The 17,494-nt window shown below is 38.8% G+C and overlaps 1 protein-coding gene across 17 annotated transcripts in view; it reads right to left on the minus strand.

Annotated features, from left to right (window-relative positions):
• Window positions 1-17,494, minus strand: part of CB3H15orf41 (chromosome B3 C15orf41 homolog) — a 296,333-nt gene that overhangs the window by 199,563 nt on the left and 79,276 nt on the right. For 16 of the 17 annotated variants that reach the window (XM_023255524.2, XM_045059575.1, XM_045059576.1 and 13 more), the window contains 2 exons: window positions 5,098-5,177; window positions 4,694-4,743 (listed from right to left, as the gene is read on the minus strand). The exons of the other annotated variant lie outside the window; for it this stretch is intronic. In XM_023255524.2, coding sequence (XP_023111292.2) covers window positions 4,694-4,743; window positions 5,098-5,177 — 130 coding nt within the window. The remainder of the gene's footprint in view (window positions 1-4,693; window positions 4,744-5,097; window positions 5,178-17,494) is intronic. 17 annotated transcript variants of the gene reach the window in all.

Genomic DNA, 17,494 nt, shown 5'->3' on the forward strand with positions numbered 1-17,494 from the left:
AACTAAGTATGATACTCGCCAAATTTTTACGACTTCCTCTGCTGCCATCCCAGCCTAGCATTTCTTTAAAAAAATTTTTAAATGTTTATTTATTCATTTTGAGAGAGCGAGCACGCACGTGTGAGTGGGGGAGGGGCAGAGAGAGAGGGAGAGAGAGAATCCCCAGCAGGTTCTGCACCACCAGCACAGAGCCTGATGTGGGGCTCGAACCCACAAGCCGTGAGATCATGACCCAAACCAAAAATCACGAGTTGGATGTTTAACTGACTGAGCCACCCAGGTGCCGCTCTTTTAAAACAAAAACATTTAATTAACAAAAAATTAATTCTAGTAGAGTTAACATACAGTGTTATGTTAGTTTCTGGTGTACAATATAGTGACTGAACACTGCCATACGATACCCAGTGCTCATCACGACAAGTGCACTCCTTAGTCCCCATCACCTAGTTCACTCATCCCCCCACTACCTCCCCTCTGGTAACCATGAGTTTGTTCTCAAAGTTAAGGGTCTGTTTCCTGGTTTCTCTCTCTCTCTCTCTCTCTTTCTCTGTTTTCTTTTTTTTCCTTGGCTCCTTTTCCTTTGTTTTGTTTCTTAAATGCTACGTATGAGTGAAGTCATAAGGTATTTGTCTTTCTCTGGCTGGCTTATTTCACTTAGCATTATGCTCTCTAGATCCATCCACGTCCTTGCAGATGGCAAGATTTCATTCTTTTTATGGCTGAACAATATTCCGTTTTGTGTGTGTGTGTGCGTGTGTATGTGTGCGACACACACACTGAATCTTCCATATCCCTTCACCTGTTGACCGACACTTGGGCTGCTTCCTTATCCTGGCTATTGTAAACAATGCTGCTATAAACATGGGGTGCAGGGATCCTTTGAATTAGTGTTTTTGTATTTTGAGGGTAAATGCCCAGTAGTGCGATCGATGGATCATAGGGTAGTTCTATTTTTAATTTTTTGAGGCACCTCTATACTGTCTTCCACAGTGGCTGCACCAGTGTGTATTCCCATCAGCGGTGCACAAGGATTCCTTTTTCTCTATGTCCTCGCCAACACTTGTTATTTCTTGTCTTTTTGATACAGCCATTCTGGCAAGTGTGAGGTGGTAGCTCACTGTAGTTTTAATTTGCGTTTCCACTTGGGTATCATCTAATTTAACTTTCACCACCACCACCACATGAGTAGGTACTACTCTTAGTCCCATTTTTATAAATATGGAAAGCAAAGTTCAAGAAGGCTGAGGAACTTGCTGAAGGTCCCATGGTTGGCAAATAATTAAATCAGGAATGGGATTTAGGGGTACCTGGCTGGCTCGGATGGTAGAACAAGCGACTCTTGACGTCAGGGTTGTGAGTTCGAGCCCCACGTTGGGTGTGGAGATTATTTAAAAGTAAAATCTTTAAAAAAAGGAATGGAAGTTGGAATTCTGCTATATTTTCCAAAAGGATGCACTTGCACAAAGTCTGAAAAGGAGTGTAATCCTATTCTGGTATTTTGACTCTATCAAGTGCATTTGGCAGTAATTATCTAATTCTCCATTGGGTAAGTCAACATGGTCACACCGCTCCTCAGTTTACCCCATCATGCACTGCAAGAGTCCAATTTAAATGAAATAAAATTTATGCATTATTTGTTAAAAAAAAAACAATTCCTAGAGAATCATCTGCCCTTTATCAACACATACAGGTTAATACCATTTAAATCATAATTCAAGAGATGAGGCCACTCATGTCCACCATCAAAATGAGCCCCAACTCATAACTGCATTTTTCCTTCTGTTGTCCCCTCTCCCCACTATGCACGTGGCTGTGCTTATTTAATTACTAACCGGAAAAAAAAAATAAAGGAACAAATTTTCAAATCATAAACTTTCACACATTTGCAGAGTCCACTGAAGACATCTGCTGAAGATCTCTCAATGGTTTCTCATTATTAGGGGCATCCCGCATTTTAGAACTAAATTATTTACTTCTAATCCACATAAATGCGCTCTCACTTTTATTGTTGTAAATTATTCACATCTCAAATGTTGAATCATGAAACGGAGGTTACTGATGGTACAGAAATGAAACCCACAGCATTTTAAGCTTCCTGCATCAACCTCTTTCCTTGGTGCTCAGTTTAGGTCTTTGTGTAATAGCTGGGTCCTGGAGTCACACTTTGGAAAGGTGAACTGGCTGGTTTCTCACACCTTTTGTGTCCGTGAATACATCTGTGGCAGGAAAGGTGTGGATGGACATGGCTGTGCAGGAAAAAATGTAGAAGACACCAAAAGAAAAAAAAGAAAGCACAATGACAACGTATGTACTCTTTGCTACCGTGCTTTTCGTGATGTCTTATTTGTAAATGACCAATTTACTTTATTCTACTTACACAAATGTCTACATGTAACATTTACATAATGGAGTAAAAAGATTTTGCACCTATTCTATTTACTAAATGTGTACTTTCTTTCTCACAAAATGATGTAATTTACCGACAGTAAGCAATGTAAACATTACTAAATTATCAGAACAACATACAAATAGCATTTTCGCTCACACGGAAAACTACTAATTTTTATTCAGTGTGAAAGAAAGTAATTCCTGTGGATCCATCTAGGAAACATCTATGCAAGCATATTTACATTATACGAAACTGCTACTACCTCGGTGCAAAAATAAAATCAGTTGTCTATAAATTTCCCAGCTTGTTTTATTTTGTGTGGTGAAAGCAATCACCGATTTGAAATTTTGCAAAGACATGCTTCTTGATTATGCTTTTCTTGATATAAACATATAAAAAACACAAAGTCTAGAAAACAAAGCTTATAAAAACAGTAATTTTACTGGCAATAGGCATAATGGAACTGCAAAATTATAATCTAGTCAGTGAATGCAATTTATAGACATACATCATTATCTTTATCAATTGAAACCATGTACTACATTAAATTCTATTGGCAATAACACAGCCAAAAAAGGAAAAGTGAATGATGGCAAAAATGTAAAGAAAATACTCTGAACAGAATTTATAATGCTCTATAAGCAGAAAACACTTAGACTTTGTCTATAATAATACCTATTATTGATGTATGGCAGTGACCATGGGGCAAAACTTGTAAATAACCTCACAAGCCATTTTCTTAGCCAGCAATACAGCAATCTAGTTTCCCGTAAGCATCTCAACTATTACTGAAAAATAGCCTCCTGGCATTTACAAAGCAGTTGACTTCATACTTAGTCCATGCATATATAATTAGATAGTTATATTTAAAATCAATATGCAATCCTTCAAAAGACATTATGCTTTTAAAACCTTAACTTTAAATTGATTTTTAACTATTTTATGTGCTTTAAAATTAACATGTAATTCCACCCCAGATACTCTGAGATGGTGTTAGTTGTTATACAAATGTGCTAAACTTTATCACTGTAGCAACATGAGGTTGGCACTCCTACAATTTCTAATGCTACCATTAATTTTATACTGAAAATAGAAGTATAGTTTCACTTTGGTCTAATAAAAAGGCAAGCTTATGACAGGGCTGTGATTTTATTAATTTAAACTACACTGGTGGGGGGGGGACACACTTGAAGAATAAATATATAAAGGACTATAATTTAGGTAGTGAATATTCTTACAAGAGGGCTCTGTTAAAAGATTGTTTTTCAAAGGTTAACTTTATAAAGAAAATGAGTTTCTTTACAAAAATTTTACGGAGTCTAAGACTTTGTGAAACAAGACGGGATATTAACACACACACACCCAGGACTTTCAACACAAAGCTTCCTGACTAGTCACACTGAGTCTCAAATAGTCATAGTGCTTACCCATACTCACAAAACCTATACTAGGAGGGCCTTTTACAGTATTAAGAAATGTGAGACACATGGACTCAGGTGGAATAGGATTTTCATTTAAAAAATTACTAGTTGTTTACTCTTTAAATAGCATTTTTCCACCAAGGGGTATCAAAATTCTCAGCATTGCCACAGTACTGCTAAAGGTATTGGTGGATAACATCCTACTTCATGAAGTAGTGAATGTTTGCTCAAATCCCGTTTCAAGAAGAAAGTATTAACTCTTTAGTAATCTCTTGTCTCTAATGAAGAGTGACTGGACACCTGTTTTTATAGCCTTAAATCAGTCCAGAGGGAAAAATTAGCTTGGTTTCTCTCAAACTGTTTATTAGGGATCCAAATGGCAGCCTGGGCTGTAATCAGCATTTAAGCAACAAGAATCTACTGCCCTTTCAAAAGCGATGGCCTCCGTGGCATTTTAATCACTTCCTCCTTTAACTCCAGGCTCCACATTTATTCTAGGGAACTCAACTGAATTTGGCTCATTTTGTATGGAATTTCGTTCTCTCTTTTTTCAATGTTCACTGGATTGGTGAGAGACATTCCCAGACAGTAGGCCACGTGCTTCATGATTCTGTCCCTTTAAACTCCCTGAAAACGAAGCAGTTTGAGATAACGTGTGAATGTACAACTGCTGAACTGACAGCCTCCCGTGGCCCATCTGATTTTCCTTAAGCTGTAGAAAAGGATGGTCTGCAGTGACCCTCCAGTTGATTGAATGTAAAGTAGAAGGGTATGAAATGTGTTTTGTGAAGCAGAACTTTATGTCAGGTTAAAGCTAGACACATCTCCTCCACTGAGTCTGGGCTCGTCAATTGTGCACCTAAAATTTTATGGGAAAGGATACTGTTTGATGCAGTCTACCAGTGGTCCATAACAGCAGTCGTTCACAATGCACTGTGGATAAAACACAGAAGGGGGTCTGGGGTGACTATGAAAAGGGTTACCGTTAACTAGTATCCTAAAAGCAGTCATTATTTTCCTTAAAAAAATAAAATAAAATAAAAAACCCAGCTATCAAAAGGCTGTTAAGATTTAATCACAGAAAACAAAAATCGCATGCTTTTTATTCACTATAAAAGCAAGCTATTAAAAAGTGAAACGCTCTTCTCGCAAATATTGCATTGCCATTTATGGTGCACCCTGACCTCAGTGATAGTTTATGATGACAGTAATTAAATGAGGTTTAAAATCCTTTACTCCGCTAGGCAGATAGCACTGCCACTGAAAATAGACAGCTGTGATTAATACCTGATAGACCTGATTTGCTAGAACTCCATCTGGAATCTGAGAAGGGTCCCGTAGCATACTATTTATAACAGACTTGGAGGCTGTAGGAGAAAAGAGATGAACTGTTAACAGTCAACATAGTTCTAATGCAGCATGAGGACTGACATGTACCTATATACACACAAACTATGCAAATGAAAACATTACTGATACTAATAATTTTTTCCTTTTTTTTTTAATCGAAGGGAAGCTTTTAATTAGACCATTTTGCCAAGTTTATAAGCCACACTGCCAGATTTGAAGATGACCTAATTTTTCCAAGGTAAATTAACAAGTACAGACCTAAAGCATATGTCTCCTTGCAGATCAATTAGCTCTGGAAAAGCCCGCTTGGGGAAAAAACACAACATGAACAATCAGAGAAGAAATATTTACCTTTTGCAGGTTAAGTATTTTCTAACTAAGCAGATGTACATGGAGAACTTCGCGAAGGCAGGTCGGATTTCAATGATGTCAATAAAAACAACTTTTAGCCACGAAAGCATCTCTGAATTCTAAGCCTTTCTAAAATAATTCTCATCAATTGCCACAAAATATTATGTCCGGGTCCCAGATGAGAAAAGTAGGTAAAACTGACTAACAACTGAAGGAAACTTAAGGAAGAAAAAAAAAATATATATGTGTGTGTGTGTGTGTGTGTGTGTGTGTGTGTGTGTGTGAATTTTTATCCCAGAATATGCCTCCTCATATCCAAGTGTAAATTAAATTGACCTTACCCCAGGAACTACTACAGAAGAAAGGCTAGGGGAGGCATCTAGCGAAGAATGCTCTATCAGATCATACCCTTAGCAAATGGAGGCAAGAGATTCTGGCCCTGCTGTTTTCTGTAGGCATGTGGAAGCCAAGATAACCAGAACTCCTCTTCCTCTGCAAGGGAAGAAGGCAAGCCTCTAAATTAAAACTAAGTCAAGTGCTGCCTAGGAATCAATCCTTCCAAGTCCTCCAATGGGATGATTCCCAAACATCCAGCAAAACGGCTTAGGGTCTATCCACACAAACACAAACTAAAATGCATATTGGATAATTCTCTAGTTAATAGAATGAACGCAGACCACAGATCAACATCAATCACACGGAGATGATTTTAGTTTTTTTTTTTTAGATTACTATGTTCTTTATCAAGTTCAACACCATAAGAACACTGACAGATATGATAAATGTTAGTAAATACTGTGTAAAGAAATAAGGAAATTACATCTTTTTCACTTAAGCACAGCACTGAGTCCACAAAGAAAAAAATGCAATACACTTTTTAAAAATTATTTCCTATTGTTTAATTATTTCCTATTCTGCACGCTTATAACAACGTTTACATACTTAGCCATTTGTAAACATGTGTTTGTAACTGCAAGTGTAGAAGCCATATCTGGAATCCTAAAAAGAGCATCATCACCAGAGTAATACTAGCCAGCCCTATCTCTACAACTAGCTCTTCAGCCTGGGCAAAGTTGTGGAACACGGAACGTCTCAGGCTCACTGTCTTCTGTAGAAAATGACAATATTATCTAAGCGGACCACCTTCAACCGTTCTTGTGTGTCTCTGGAGAAAAAAAGCAACAATGGCTGTCTTGTTGATGTTGTCAAGCTTAAGTGATAGTAAGAACCGAATCAGGGGCACCTGGGTGGCTTAGTCAGTTAAGCATTGGACTTCGGCTCAGGTCATGTTCTCACAGTTCGTGGTTCGAGCCCCGTGTCGGGCTCTGTGCTCATAGCTCAGAGCCTGGAGCCTGCTTTGGATTCTGTGTCTCCCTCTCTCTGCAACTCCCCTTCTCATACTCTGTCTCGCTCTCTCTCAAATATAAATAAACGTTAAAAAACAATTTAAAAAAAAAAGAACCAAATCAAAGTTAGGCATTTGCTTCACATAAGCTTAAGTTAGACTTTATTATCTCTGTAAAAAATGACCATGACTATGTGGTACAAATACTGGGAAAATGAAACAGCCAATCTTGTCATTGTAAAAGAATAGATTATTGCAAAAACAGTGTTAAATAGATAGTAATGCACCTGCTAACTTCACTCAATTTTCCCAACTTAATTCTAAGGACTGGCCAGCTGGAGGGGACCAAAGCAGTTGCTCATGCATTTGGTTCTCTCTCTGGTTGGCCCCTCAGTTACCAGACAGTAATGACAGACACATTCTTTTAAGGTACCCATGATGCCATACCATGTCTCCAAGAAACAACAGCGCCTTCCCCACATGTACTTGGTTATAACTAAGATGTTCTACTGTTCTTACACCATATAAGGAAAAGATTATCAGTCTACAAATGGCCAGATAACATGATCAAAAGTTCTATCCTTTGGAAAATTACTGACCGCATATCAAACTGTATGATAACTCAAGGCACACCATAGATCAAAGGCTCTTTTTTAAATAGAGGAGAGAAGGAGCACCTGGGTGGCTCAGTCAGTTGTGCATCCGACTTCAGCTCAGGTCATGATCTCACAGTTCATGAGTTTGAGCCCCATGTCAGGCTCTGTGCTGACAGCTCAGAGCTGACAGCTGCCTCGGATTCTGTGTCTCCCTCTCTCTCTGCCCCCCTCCCCCACTCTCACTCTCTGTCTCTCTCTCAAAAATAAATAAATGTTAAAATTTTTTTTTCTTAAATAGAGGAGGGAAAATACTCTAGGACATAAGAAGATGAAGTCACTTATTTTGTGAGAGAAGAAAAGTAAATATTATAGAAAAAAGAAACTAATGACATCGTAATTTTCTTCACAATATAAATTTTTTGAATAGTGCTTATCAGAACTAAGAATCATAGCCATTAAGTTCTTTTTTTATTTTATTTTATTTAAAAAAAATTTTTTTAACATTTATTTATTTTTGATACAGAGAGAGACAGAGCATGAACCGGGCAGGGTCAGAGAGAGAGGGAGACACAGAATCGGAAACAGGCTCCAGGCTCTGAGCCATCAGCACAGAGCCCGACGCGGGGCTCGAACTCACGGACCGTGAGATCGTGACCTGAGCCGAAGTCGGGCACTTAACCAACTAAGCCACCCAGGCGCCCCAAGTTTTTTTTTAAATAGCCTGAATATATTGAATAGAACACTATTCAAATCAGAGAAAGCTTGCGAGAACAAGTCAATCATTTTAAATTGAATACTAAAAACTATGTATTGGATCCACATTCATTTTAAACTCAGTAAAATGTCTTTTCCTTTTCCTATTTTTTAGAGCAAGACAGAAAGTGATAATAAATAGGGAGTCAAGGCCTTGGCCACAGACCCAGGATATGCTTGGCCTCCATTTGCAGATTTTAGCACTTAAGCTTCATAAAAGTATACCTGTGTCTCAGATCCAAGCCAAAGAGTGCAAACTTACTTTTACACACATACGCTGAAGCTAAGAACCACCAGAGGGATGAGCAGTATCAAACAGGTAAGGAAAGGCAGATGGACAATCTTGGGATGGCTAAGAATAAGAAGGGCTCAAGGAAGCCAGGGCCTTTCATACAAGCTGTCCCTGGGCCAGCTACTACCTAAGCCCACGTTGCATCCACCTTTTTTGACCATATGTAGACAGGAGGCTTAGGTCCTCCATAACCTTTCCTAGATGCATTCATCTGTTGATTTTACAGTTCACCCCTGTCACTGCTTCAATCGATTGCTAGAATTTCAACTTTCTACCAACCACGTATAAGGCAGGAATGCATGAGTCACTTGGGGCTACATGCACAAGGATAGGAGAGAACTGGTACCTGTTAAAGCATGCTACAGAAGACAGGCAATAGGCAATGTCTGGACTAAGGCATAATGCTGAAGATTATGATCTGCTTTCTGTGTAATTTTTTTTTTTTAAGTTTGTTTAACCTGAGAGAGACTGAGACAGCACGTGTAGTGGAGGGGCAGAGAAGAGCGGGAGAGAGATAATCCCGAGCAGGCTCTTTGCTGCCAGTGCAGAGCCCAATGCAGGACTCGAACCCACAGAACTGGGAGATTATGACCCAAACTGAAACCAAGGGTCAGAGGCTTAACTGACTGGGCCACCCAGGCACTCCTGCTTTCTGTGAAATATTTCAAGAGCCAAAAAAACCCAAACATCCATGCACCCACCACTCTGACTTAATGTCTGGATCTTCAATTAAATTTAGATAGTCTAATATTAATAGTCTAATATTAATTTGTGTAAACTTTTTTATTTATCAGTCTTGCTAGAGGTCAGTTCATTTTTCTAGTATTTTTAAGAAACTAAATTTTGGTTTCATTGATTCTCTCTACTGTTTCATTCCTTCCAATTTCATTTAATTCATCCTTTTGTCCTCATTATTTCTGGCTTTCCACTTTGAGTTCATTGTATTATTCTTTTACAGACTTACTATCTTTGTTATATAAAATTTTAATCTTTTATTTCAACATATACTTTTTAAGGCTATAATTTTCCCTCTAGATTCTGCTTTAGCTACATGCTCCAAGTGTTCTTATTTATTTAAAAATATTTTATAGCTTCCATTATGATTTTATCTTTGATCTATAAATTATTTAAAAATTTGTTCCAAATTTCTAATTTGACCATATTGGTCAAAGTATGTGATGCTTATATTCATTTGGGGGTATCTGTTTGACTTCCTTTGGTGTTTTCATTTACAATCAATTTTTTTAAATATTTTACAGATCTTAAAAAATAATAAAGTTCCTAATTTTCAGATACAGGGTTCAGTTATGTCTAGTAGGCCAAGATTTTTCATTGTATTATTTAAATCTTCTATATTCTCTTATTTTTTCATTAATTTTAAACAGACCCATATCTAATCTAATCATAGCTTTTTTGTAATTCTGAGTACAGTTGACCCTTAATCATATGGGGGTTAGGGGCACCAACCCCCTGTGTGTTTAGCAGTCCCACATATAACTTCTGACTGCCCAAAACTTAACTACTAATAGCCTACTGTTGATAGGAAGCTTAACTGATAACACAGTTGATTAGCACATTTTATATGTTATATGTATTACATACTATATTCTTACAATAAAGCTACAGAAAAGAAAATGTTAATAAGAAGATCATAAGGAAGTGAAAGCATATTTACAGTACTACACTGTATTTATTTTTAAAAATCAGCATATAAATGGACCCATGCTGTTCAAACTCATGTTGCTCAATGGTCAGCTACATAAGGAATTTAGAATGCACTCATTCCAATCAGGAAGCCCGCTTCCCCATAAGCCTGCATGTTATTGTGTCTATTGTTTTTATCTAACCACCTTGTTGGTAAACATTAAGTCCTTAGTTTTTGTGAGGGCTAATTTTATGCCAACTTGACCGGGCCACAGACAGGGTGCCTAGATGTTTGACAAAACATTATTCTGGATGTGTCTGTGATAGTGTTTCTGGATGAGATTCACAATTCACATTTGCACTGGAGTAAAGCACATTGCCCTCACCAAGGTGGATGGGTTTCATCCAATCAGTTGAAGGCCTGACCAGAATATAGAAGATAAGTTTTTTCTGACTGATTGCCTTCAATCCGGGACATCAGTATTTTCCTCTGGACTCAAACTGAAATACTGGCTGCTCCTGGATCTCAAACTTGTAGGCCTTTGGGCTGGAACTAAACCATTGGTTCTTTTCAGCCTCTATTATCACATCAGCCTATTCTTTATAATAAATCTCTCTCTCTCCATATACATATATACATATACCACACATAACTGGTTCTGTTCTTGAGTACTCTAATGGTCTCTATTTTTTTACATGCTTGATACTTACTTAGATTTATGAATATTTGCCCATTTCCTCTTTCAGTATTGCTTTCTGAATTCAGCTCTCTGCTTTTATATTCAATATTTTTGCTAGTAAAGCACCTATGTATTCATTCTTTCAGATGGGACCAATGAGTAGTAAAATCTCTTAGTCTTGTTTTGCCTGAAAATAACTTATTTCTCACTTTTGAATGATAATATAGCTGGGTATAGAATTATAAACTAAGAGTCATTTTATTTCAACCCTTTGAAGATATGAGTTCACTGTCTCTTGACATTTGTTATTGATAAGAACTCTCCTGTCAGTTTAATGATAATCCCCATAGAATTAATTTGTCTTTTATCTCTGGCTCCTTTTAAATTTTTCTTTGATATTCAACAGTTTCATCACTGTGTGCCTGGACATGGCTCTTTTAATTTAAGTTTGCTTGGAATTAGCTGTTTGATGAACTTACGCATATATGTCCTTAACCAGTTTGAAAATTTTGAGCCATTATAACCTGGGCTTCTATTCTCTCCTTCTGGAACTCTTATATTAGACATGTATCAGAAGGCCTTATTACTGTTTCCTATGTTTCCTACTCCTATAAAGTGTTACTTCCTTTCTATTCATCTCTTTTGTTATATACTAAAAGTGCTTTCCTTAGACCCATCCTAACATTCACTAACTTTTATTATAATTCTTCTAATTTTCCTGTAATCTTTTTTCTAATCTAACACTTCACTCATCTAATGAGGTTTTCACTTCACAATGATATCATTTCCAAATTTTATTGTTGTTTTTTTCCAAATCTATCTGCTCTTTTTTCACACTAATTTCTATTCTTTGCATTATCTAGTTAGTTTTTAATTTATTTGATCAGCTTATATAATTTTTTTGGTTTTAAAATGTCATCTTATAGATTTTCTTATCTCCAGTTCTTGGTATGCAATTTCTCTATCTGCCTCCCTACCTACCTATCTTCTATGTAACATAACGTTACATAACATAACATAACATAACATAACATAACATAACATAACATAACATAACATAACATTAGTAGTGTTCTCCTCACTTGGTTTGTAAATTGTTAGTATGAACTTAATTTCAGCAAGAATTGTTTGACCTGCACTGTGGAAATAACCATGACAGAGTAGTTTCATGTTTACTTTTGCAGAGACCAGTTTTATTACTGATTTCTGAACTTGGGCTTCCTGTACTATAAACAAGAGCCCAGGTTTAAACCCAAACCCACAAATGGTGCTGACCTATTTCTAGTTTCTCTCTACAAATGCCCCACAACTCAAGATCATATATAGGAGGCAAGCTTCCTCATCATTTTCTCCAGGCAAGTGGAATTTCCCCAGTCCTTTCCCCATGGTTTGGGCTGTCTGTGGAGGCTCACTTCCAGCTCATGGTTGTGCATCTTTCCCTCTGGGGAATTAAAATCTCAGCCCCAACCCCTCCTGTCCTTTTCTAAAGCTAACAACTCTACAAAGTGGCCCTACAAAGTGAGAGCCCCAGTTTATCAATCTGAATATATATTCTCTCTCCATTCCTTACAACTAGAGATTGAATTCCTTTTGTTTGAACTTGGTTTTGTATTTTAAAAGATTTTTGTTTGTTTCTTTCTCCAATCATTTCCTATGTCTTTGTCATGGAAATATGGCCCATCAACAAAAAGCTCCTTCTGCTATGTTGCTGAAATTTTTAGAAACTTCTTAGTAAATTCCAGGGAAAGCCTGTTCCCTTGTTAATTTCTGTGGAGTTAAAAGTTATTTAAATATATAAAGAGAAGATCCTCTTGACAAATTGGAGCCACAAACAACAGAGAGAAGGGCAGGTGGCCAATAAGTGGGTAGGTTGTAAAGCGGAGCCACCTGTGTCACCTCCAAAGTCAGCTCTGCCGTGGAGGGTCTGGCTGGGCCAGAGAACAGGAGGGTCACTGGTGGCTAGAAAATGAATTGTTACCCTGACTCCTCCAAAGGCTGCTGCCATGTCACAGGCCAAAGTACCATGATAATCGTCAAGCGTTTCTGCGGTTTGAGAATCGGTTCCATCAAACTCTCAAGTATAAACCCATGTTTTTGGAGGGGGAGGCTTTAAATAAGCTCTTAACATGCTCATGATTTGGCAGTTTAAGCTGGCTTAATGGAGATAGCTTCTCTTAGCGTGACATGGCTTGGAGTGGATTATCCGGGTGCTGGAGGGTTTCCTTGGATCACGACTCACACGTTTGGCAAATCTGTACTCGCTTCCACCTCAGCCGGAACTATGAGTGAGGCGCCTTGATTCCTCTCCGTGTGGGCCCCTCTAAGGTCTGCCTGAACTTCCTCTTGACAAGGGTTCCAAGAGCAAGCACCCCAGGGAAGCAGGCAGCAGCTTACAGTTCCTTGTGACCTAGCCTCAGATGTCACACAAGACCAGGTTTCTTTACATCTTCCTCAAAAAAGGAAAAAAACGTGCCTTCTAAAAGCAAGATGAACTTGGAAAACTGTGCAGTCTGACACTTTCAAATGGAGAGGCAGCATGGAACAGGGGTTACTAGCTGAGCCTACAATCAGGCAGACTGGCCTGGTTCTTCCACCCACTAGCTCCATCATCTCAGCAAGTTAATTAATGTCGGTGACCCTCAGTTCCCTCGTCTGTAAAAGAGTGTAACACCGGTGCTTACTTTGCTGGGCTGTTGTAAAGATGAAAGAAAATAACACACGAAGAGCATTTAACATGCTCCTTCAGACTTGGGCAGCTGAAGCCGTCATCCTATTGCTTTGGCTGAGTTACATCATGGCGCGGCATGCATTCTGCCTCTCAACACTGCATTATCAATACATACGTCACTCGTTACCTTCTCTTGTCAAGAAGGTAAAAGAAGAAAGACTTCATGAGATATGTATAGAGTCGGGGGGCTGTTCTTACCAAGTATATGATTGCCGCAGCCTTGGAGAGATAGCCAGAAGTGACCCTGTCCAACAGGCAAAATTGGACAATGCCAGATTGTCCCTTCTTACACGCCACCCCTGCCACGCCCCTCTGTGGCAGTCAGGGCACAATGCGGAATCCCATCTGTCCTTGTGAAAGAACCTGGGAGAAGTCCTTCACACATTTGTGTGTATTAGCTCACCGTGCTCTCACTCCATGGAGGGGGGTGGGGGACAGCGGCTGTCTTTTAAATCTTATCTGTCACCACATAAGGAGGATTTTTTTTTTCCCTTACTTCAAGCACCAGCAATCAAGCACGTAGAGACTTTCCCCCAAGTCACTGACATCACACCCATCTTTATAACTCTTCCTTTCCTTGGTGTAAGCTCAAATAAGCGGTGAGCTACTGCTGAAAGGAACTGGGGCAAATAAGCAGCTACATCCCCTATGCTCTGAAGGTCCCCGGAAATCCTGTCCACTGCAGAGTGCCTTTTGACTAGGTTACACCTGAGGTAAAACCAAGACTAGACCATATCTCGTTGGGGCCTCTGGTCTAAGGTCACAAGTAGGTTGAAGCACAACAGGTGAGCCAGCATGGGGCTGACTGTGTACTGGCTGGCAGCCAGCAGGAGGAGAAAAAGGATGAAGTAAGAGATGGCTGCTACTGCGATAAAGACGAGACGCGCGCCATGTGGAAGGAAACTGACGTGCAGACAGACGGTGCTGTGAGGACCTAGTTCTCCCTCCAACAAGAAAATACAATCATTGCAGTTAAACAGTTTGCGGGGAAATGCAGCTGCTCCCAGAGTGCACCAAGAGTTTGCCTTTTCACGCGGCTCCTGCAGAGGCTGGGCTCCACAACAGCTAAGCCTAAACTACCAGCTACAATCTAATCTCTTTAAAAGCTGGCTCAAGGCCTTTGGCCATCCGGGTTTAAAGGTCCCAGGTTACATGTCCATGGGAGCTGGCCTGCCAATGTCCTTTCTGGACATTTTGAATATTGCCTGTGGCCTGCAGGAGCTTCCTTACTCTTGCAGTTGGAACTATTTCTCCTGGACAATTCCAGGCAGCCCACTAGCTCTCTCACCGCACAAAAGTGATCTCTAAAGCAGTCTAATCCCATCTGACAATCTACATAAGCACTACCTTTTAACATGAGGGAATCTTATAGGGGCAAATTAAATTTTGCTAACTAGCACATAATCATGTAAGAAATAACTTCAACTACAGTCATCAAATAAAAAAGGTATCATGGGGACGCCTGGGTGGCTCAGTCAGTAAAGACTCCGACCGACTCTTGATTTCGGCTTGGGTCATGACCTCACAGTTCGAGAGACAGAGTCCCACCTCGGGCTCTACACTAACAGCATGAAGCCTGCTTGGAATTCTCTCTCTCTCTCTCTCTCTCTCTCTCTCTCTCTCTGCCCCTCCCTTGCTCCTGTGCATGCTCTCTCTCTCTCTCAAAAAATAAATGAACATTAAAAAGTAACATAAAAAACAAAATGTTTCAAAGAAGTTATTATGTAAAGGCCAAGAGGAAGATGTCTCTAAAACATGAGTCTACACACTGATCAGATTCTTGTTTCAGGCCATTACACACCATCAATTCTTATGCCATAAACACACACTCAACAAGTATTTATTAAGCATCTGATGAATGCCAGGAGTATACTTAATTCCACCCCTCCTACTCAGCCACCTCCAATTGTACTCTCCAGTTCTGGAATGTTCTTCCTTATCTTTCCCTCAGCCAGTTCAATTCTCACCTCTTCCAGCAAAATTCCCCCTTGTTTCCAATCTACTTGCTCTCCCCTACCTCATATAGGGGAGTGAATTCATACCATCTCCCAATCATTTGGCATTTGATTACACATTACTTTGTCATCTGTTGACAGAAGATTGATCAAGATGCCAAGACTTGAAACCATGACACGCTTAAAAAAAAAAAAAAAAAAAAAAATCTGGGACACCTGGGTGGCTCAGTTGGTTGAGCGTCGGACTACAGCTCAGGTCATAATTCCATGGTTCGTGAGTTTAAGCCCCAGATCGGGTTCGATGCTGTCAGTGTAGAGCCCACTTAGGATCCTCTGTCTCGCTGTCTCTCTCTGTCCCTTCCTTGCTCATGCTCTCTCACTCAAAAATAAATAAAACATTAAAAATTTTAAAAATCTTAAGGAAAAAGGGATGTTCAGCACGATATAGAAAAAAAGATGTTGCATTTTCTTAAGGTTATCTGTAAGTATCTGAGGGCTTTTTCATGGAGGATTAAGTTCAACCTCTGGTCACCCCAAGAAGATAAGAGATAATTTTTACAAGTTTATTACTGGTTCTGAAGGTAGAAGGTTTCAGATTTCAAGTTTGGCTTTCAGTGGTCCTACGCTGGTCTGGTCTACATAAATCCTGCTTAACCTTTTCTTTCATTATAGCCCACCGAAGGAGATTTTTTAGACATTTTTTCCTTAATTTTCCCCCTTGAAATTTTAATGCCACAGGTATATGGCCTATCTGTTAAAGTGATATCACTCCATTTGAGAACACGTGGCTCATGTGGAGGACTAAGGAAGTTTATGTGAGGTTGCTCAGCAAGCTGCTTACCAGCAAAAATATTTCTGTTATCATCTCTAAGTTGTTCTACACGAAAGAGTTCCTCCACAAACTGCTGAATGAGTTACTAATGAACTACTCAAAATTCAAGTCCTGCCTATATTCCCTACTGTTACAGTAATTTTTAGTCCAATGGATTTGGCTTAATTTGAACTTTTCTCATTATGGATGAGTAGGTCTTAAAAAAAAATAAATACACACACACACACACACACACACATACATATCTTTCAGAAAGTTTAGACTAAAAACACGTAGGACACAATGGGTCCTTAAATGGTGACAACATCTAATGCCACGTCTCTCAAAGAGAAGAGTGCTTAACGCTGGCATAGGCATGTGAAATGACTTTCTGAGCATACAAAACATTTTTTTTCTTTAGCAGTTATGGATTATTTTTATAAGTACTTTCTGTGTATGGCAAGAAATTCTAGTTTATCATTTAAGGTAGAATTATAAATTTCCTTTCTAAAATAGAATTAAATGACACTTAAAATTTTTCAAATACATATAGTATATTTATTATAGTACATGTGGTACAATGCAGATATGGAAAAACTGTACATGTACCCAAATTTCTAAAATTTCAGAAACACTAGTTTAATATTTGTACAAAGTCAGCCGAGTATTCAGGAAGGTGGGGGTCACTCAGTCTACCCTACAGCAAGTTTTCACTTCTAAAAATGAACAATAGCCAACATTTACTGAGTGCATACTGTATGCCAGGAATCATTTTAAGCTCTGCACAAGTATTAATTCATTGAATGCTCAGAATATATCTCCAAGGTGGCTATCCACATCTTAGAAATGAAGAAATTAAGACATGAGGAATTTAAATAATTTCCCAAAGTCCCACTCCCAGTCAGTGGTGGAGCCGTGATATAAATAAACATAGTCAGTTGGGATCATAATTACCAGTCTGTTCTTCTTCAGCACTATTCCCTCATGGTTTTCAAAAGTAACCGGAAATGTTCTAGATTAATGCATCATAATTCCACAAATAACTCAAGTTTTCCAATGGTATTCCTCCTCCCTCCTAGACCTCCCTCCAATTCAAATATTAGCCATTACAATTTCAATACACTTAGGGGTGCCTGGGTGGCTCAGTCGGTTAAGTGTCTGACTTCAGCTCAGGTCATG

Source organism: Felis catus, chromosome B3 (genome assembly GCF_018350175.1).
Source record: "Felis catus isolate Fca126 chromosome B3, F.catus_Fca126_mat1.0, whole genome shotgun sequence".
Lineage (NCBI taxonomy): Eukaryota > Metazoa > Chordata > Mammalia > Carnivora > Felidae > Felis > Felis catus.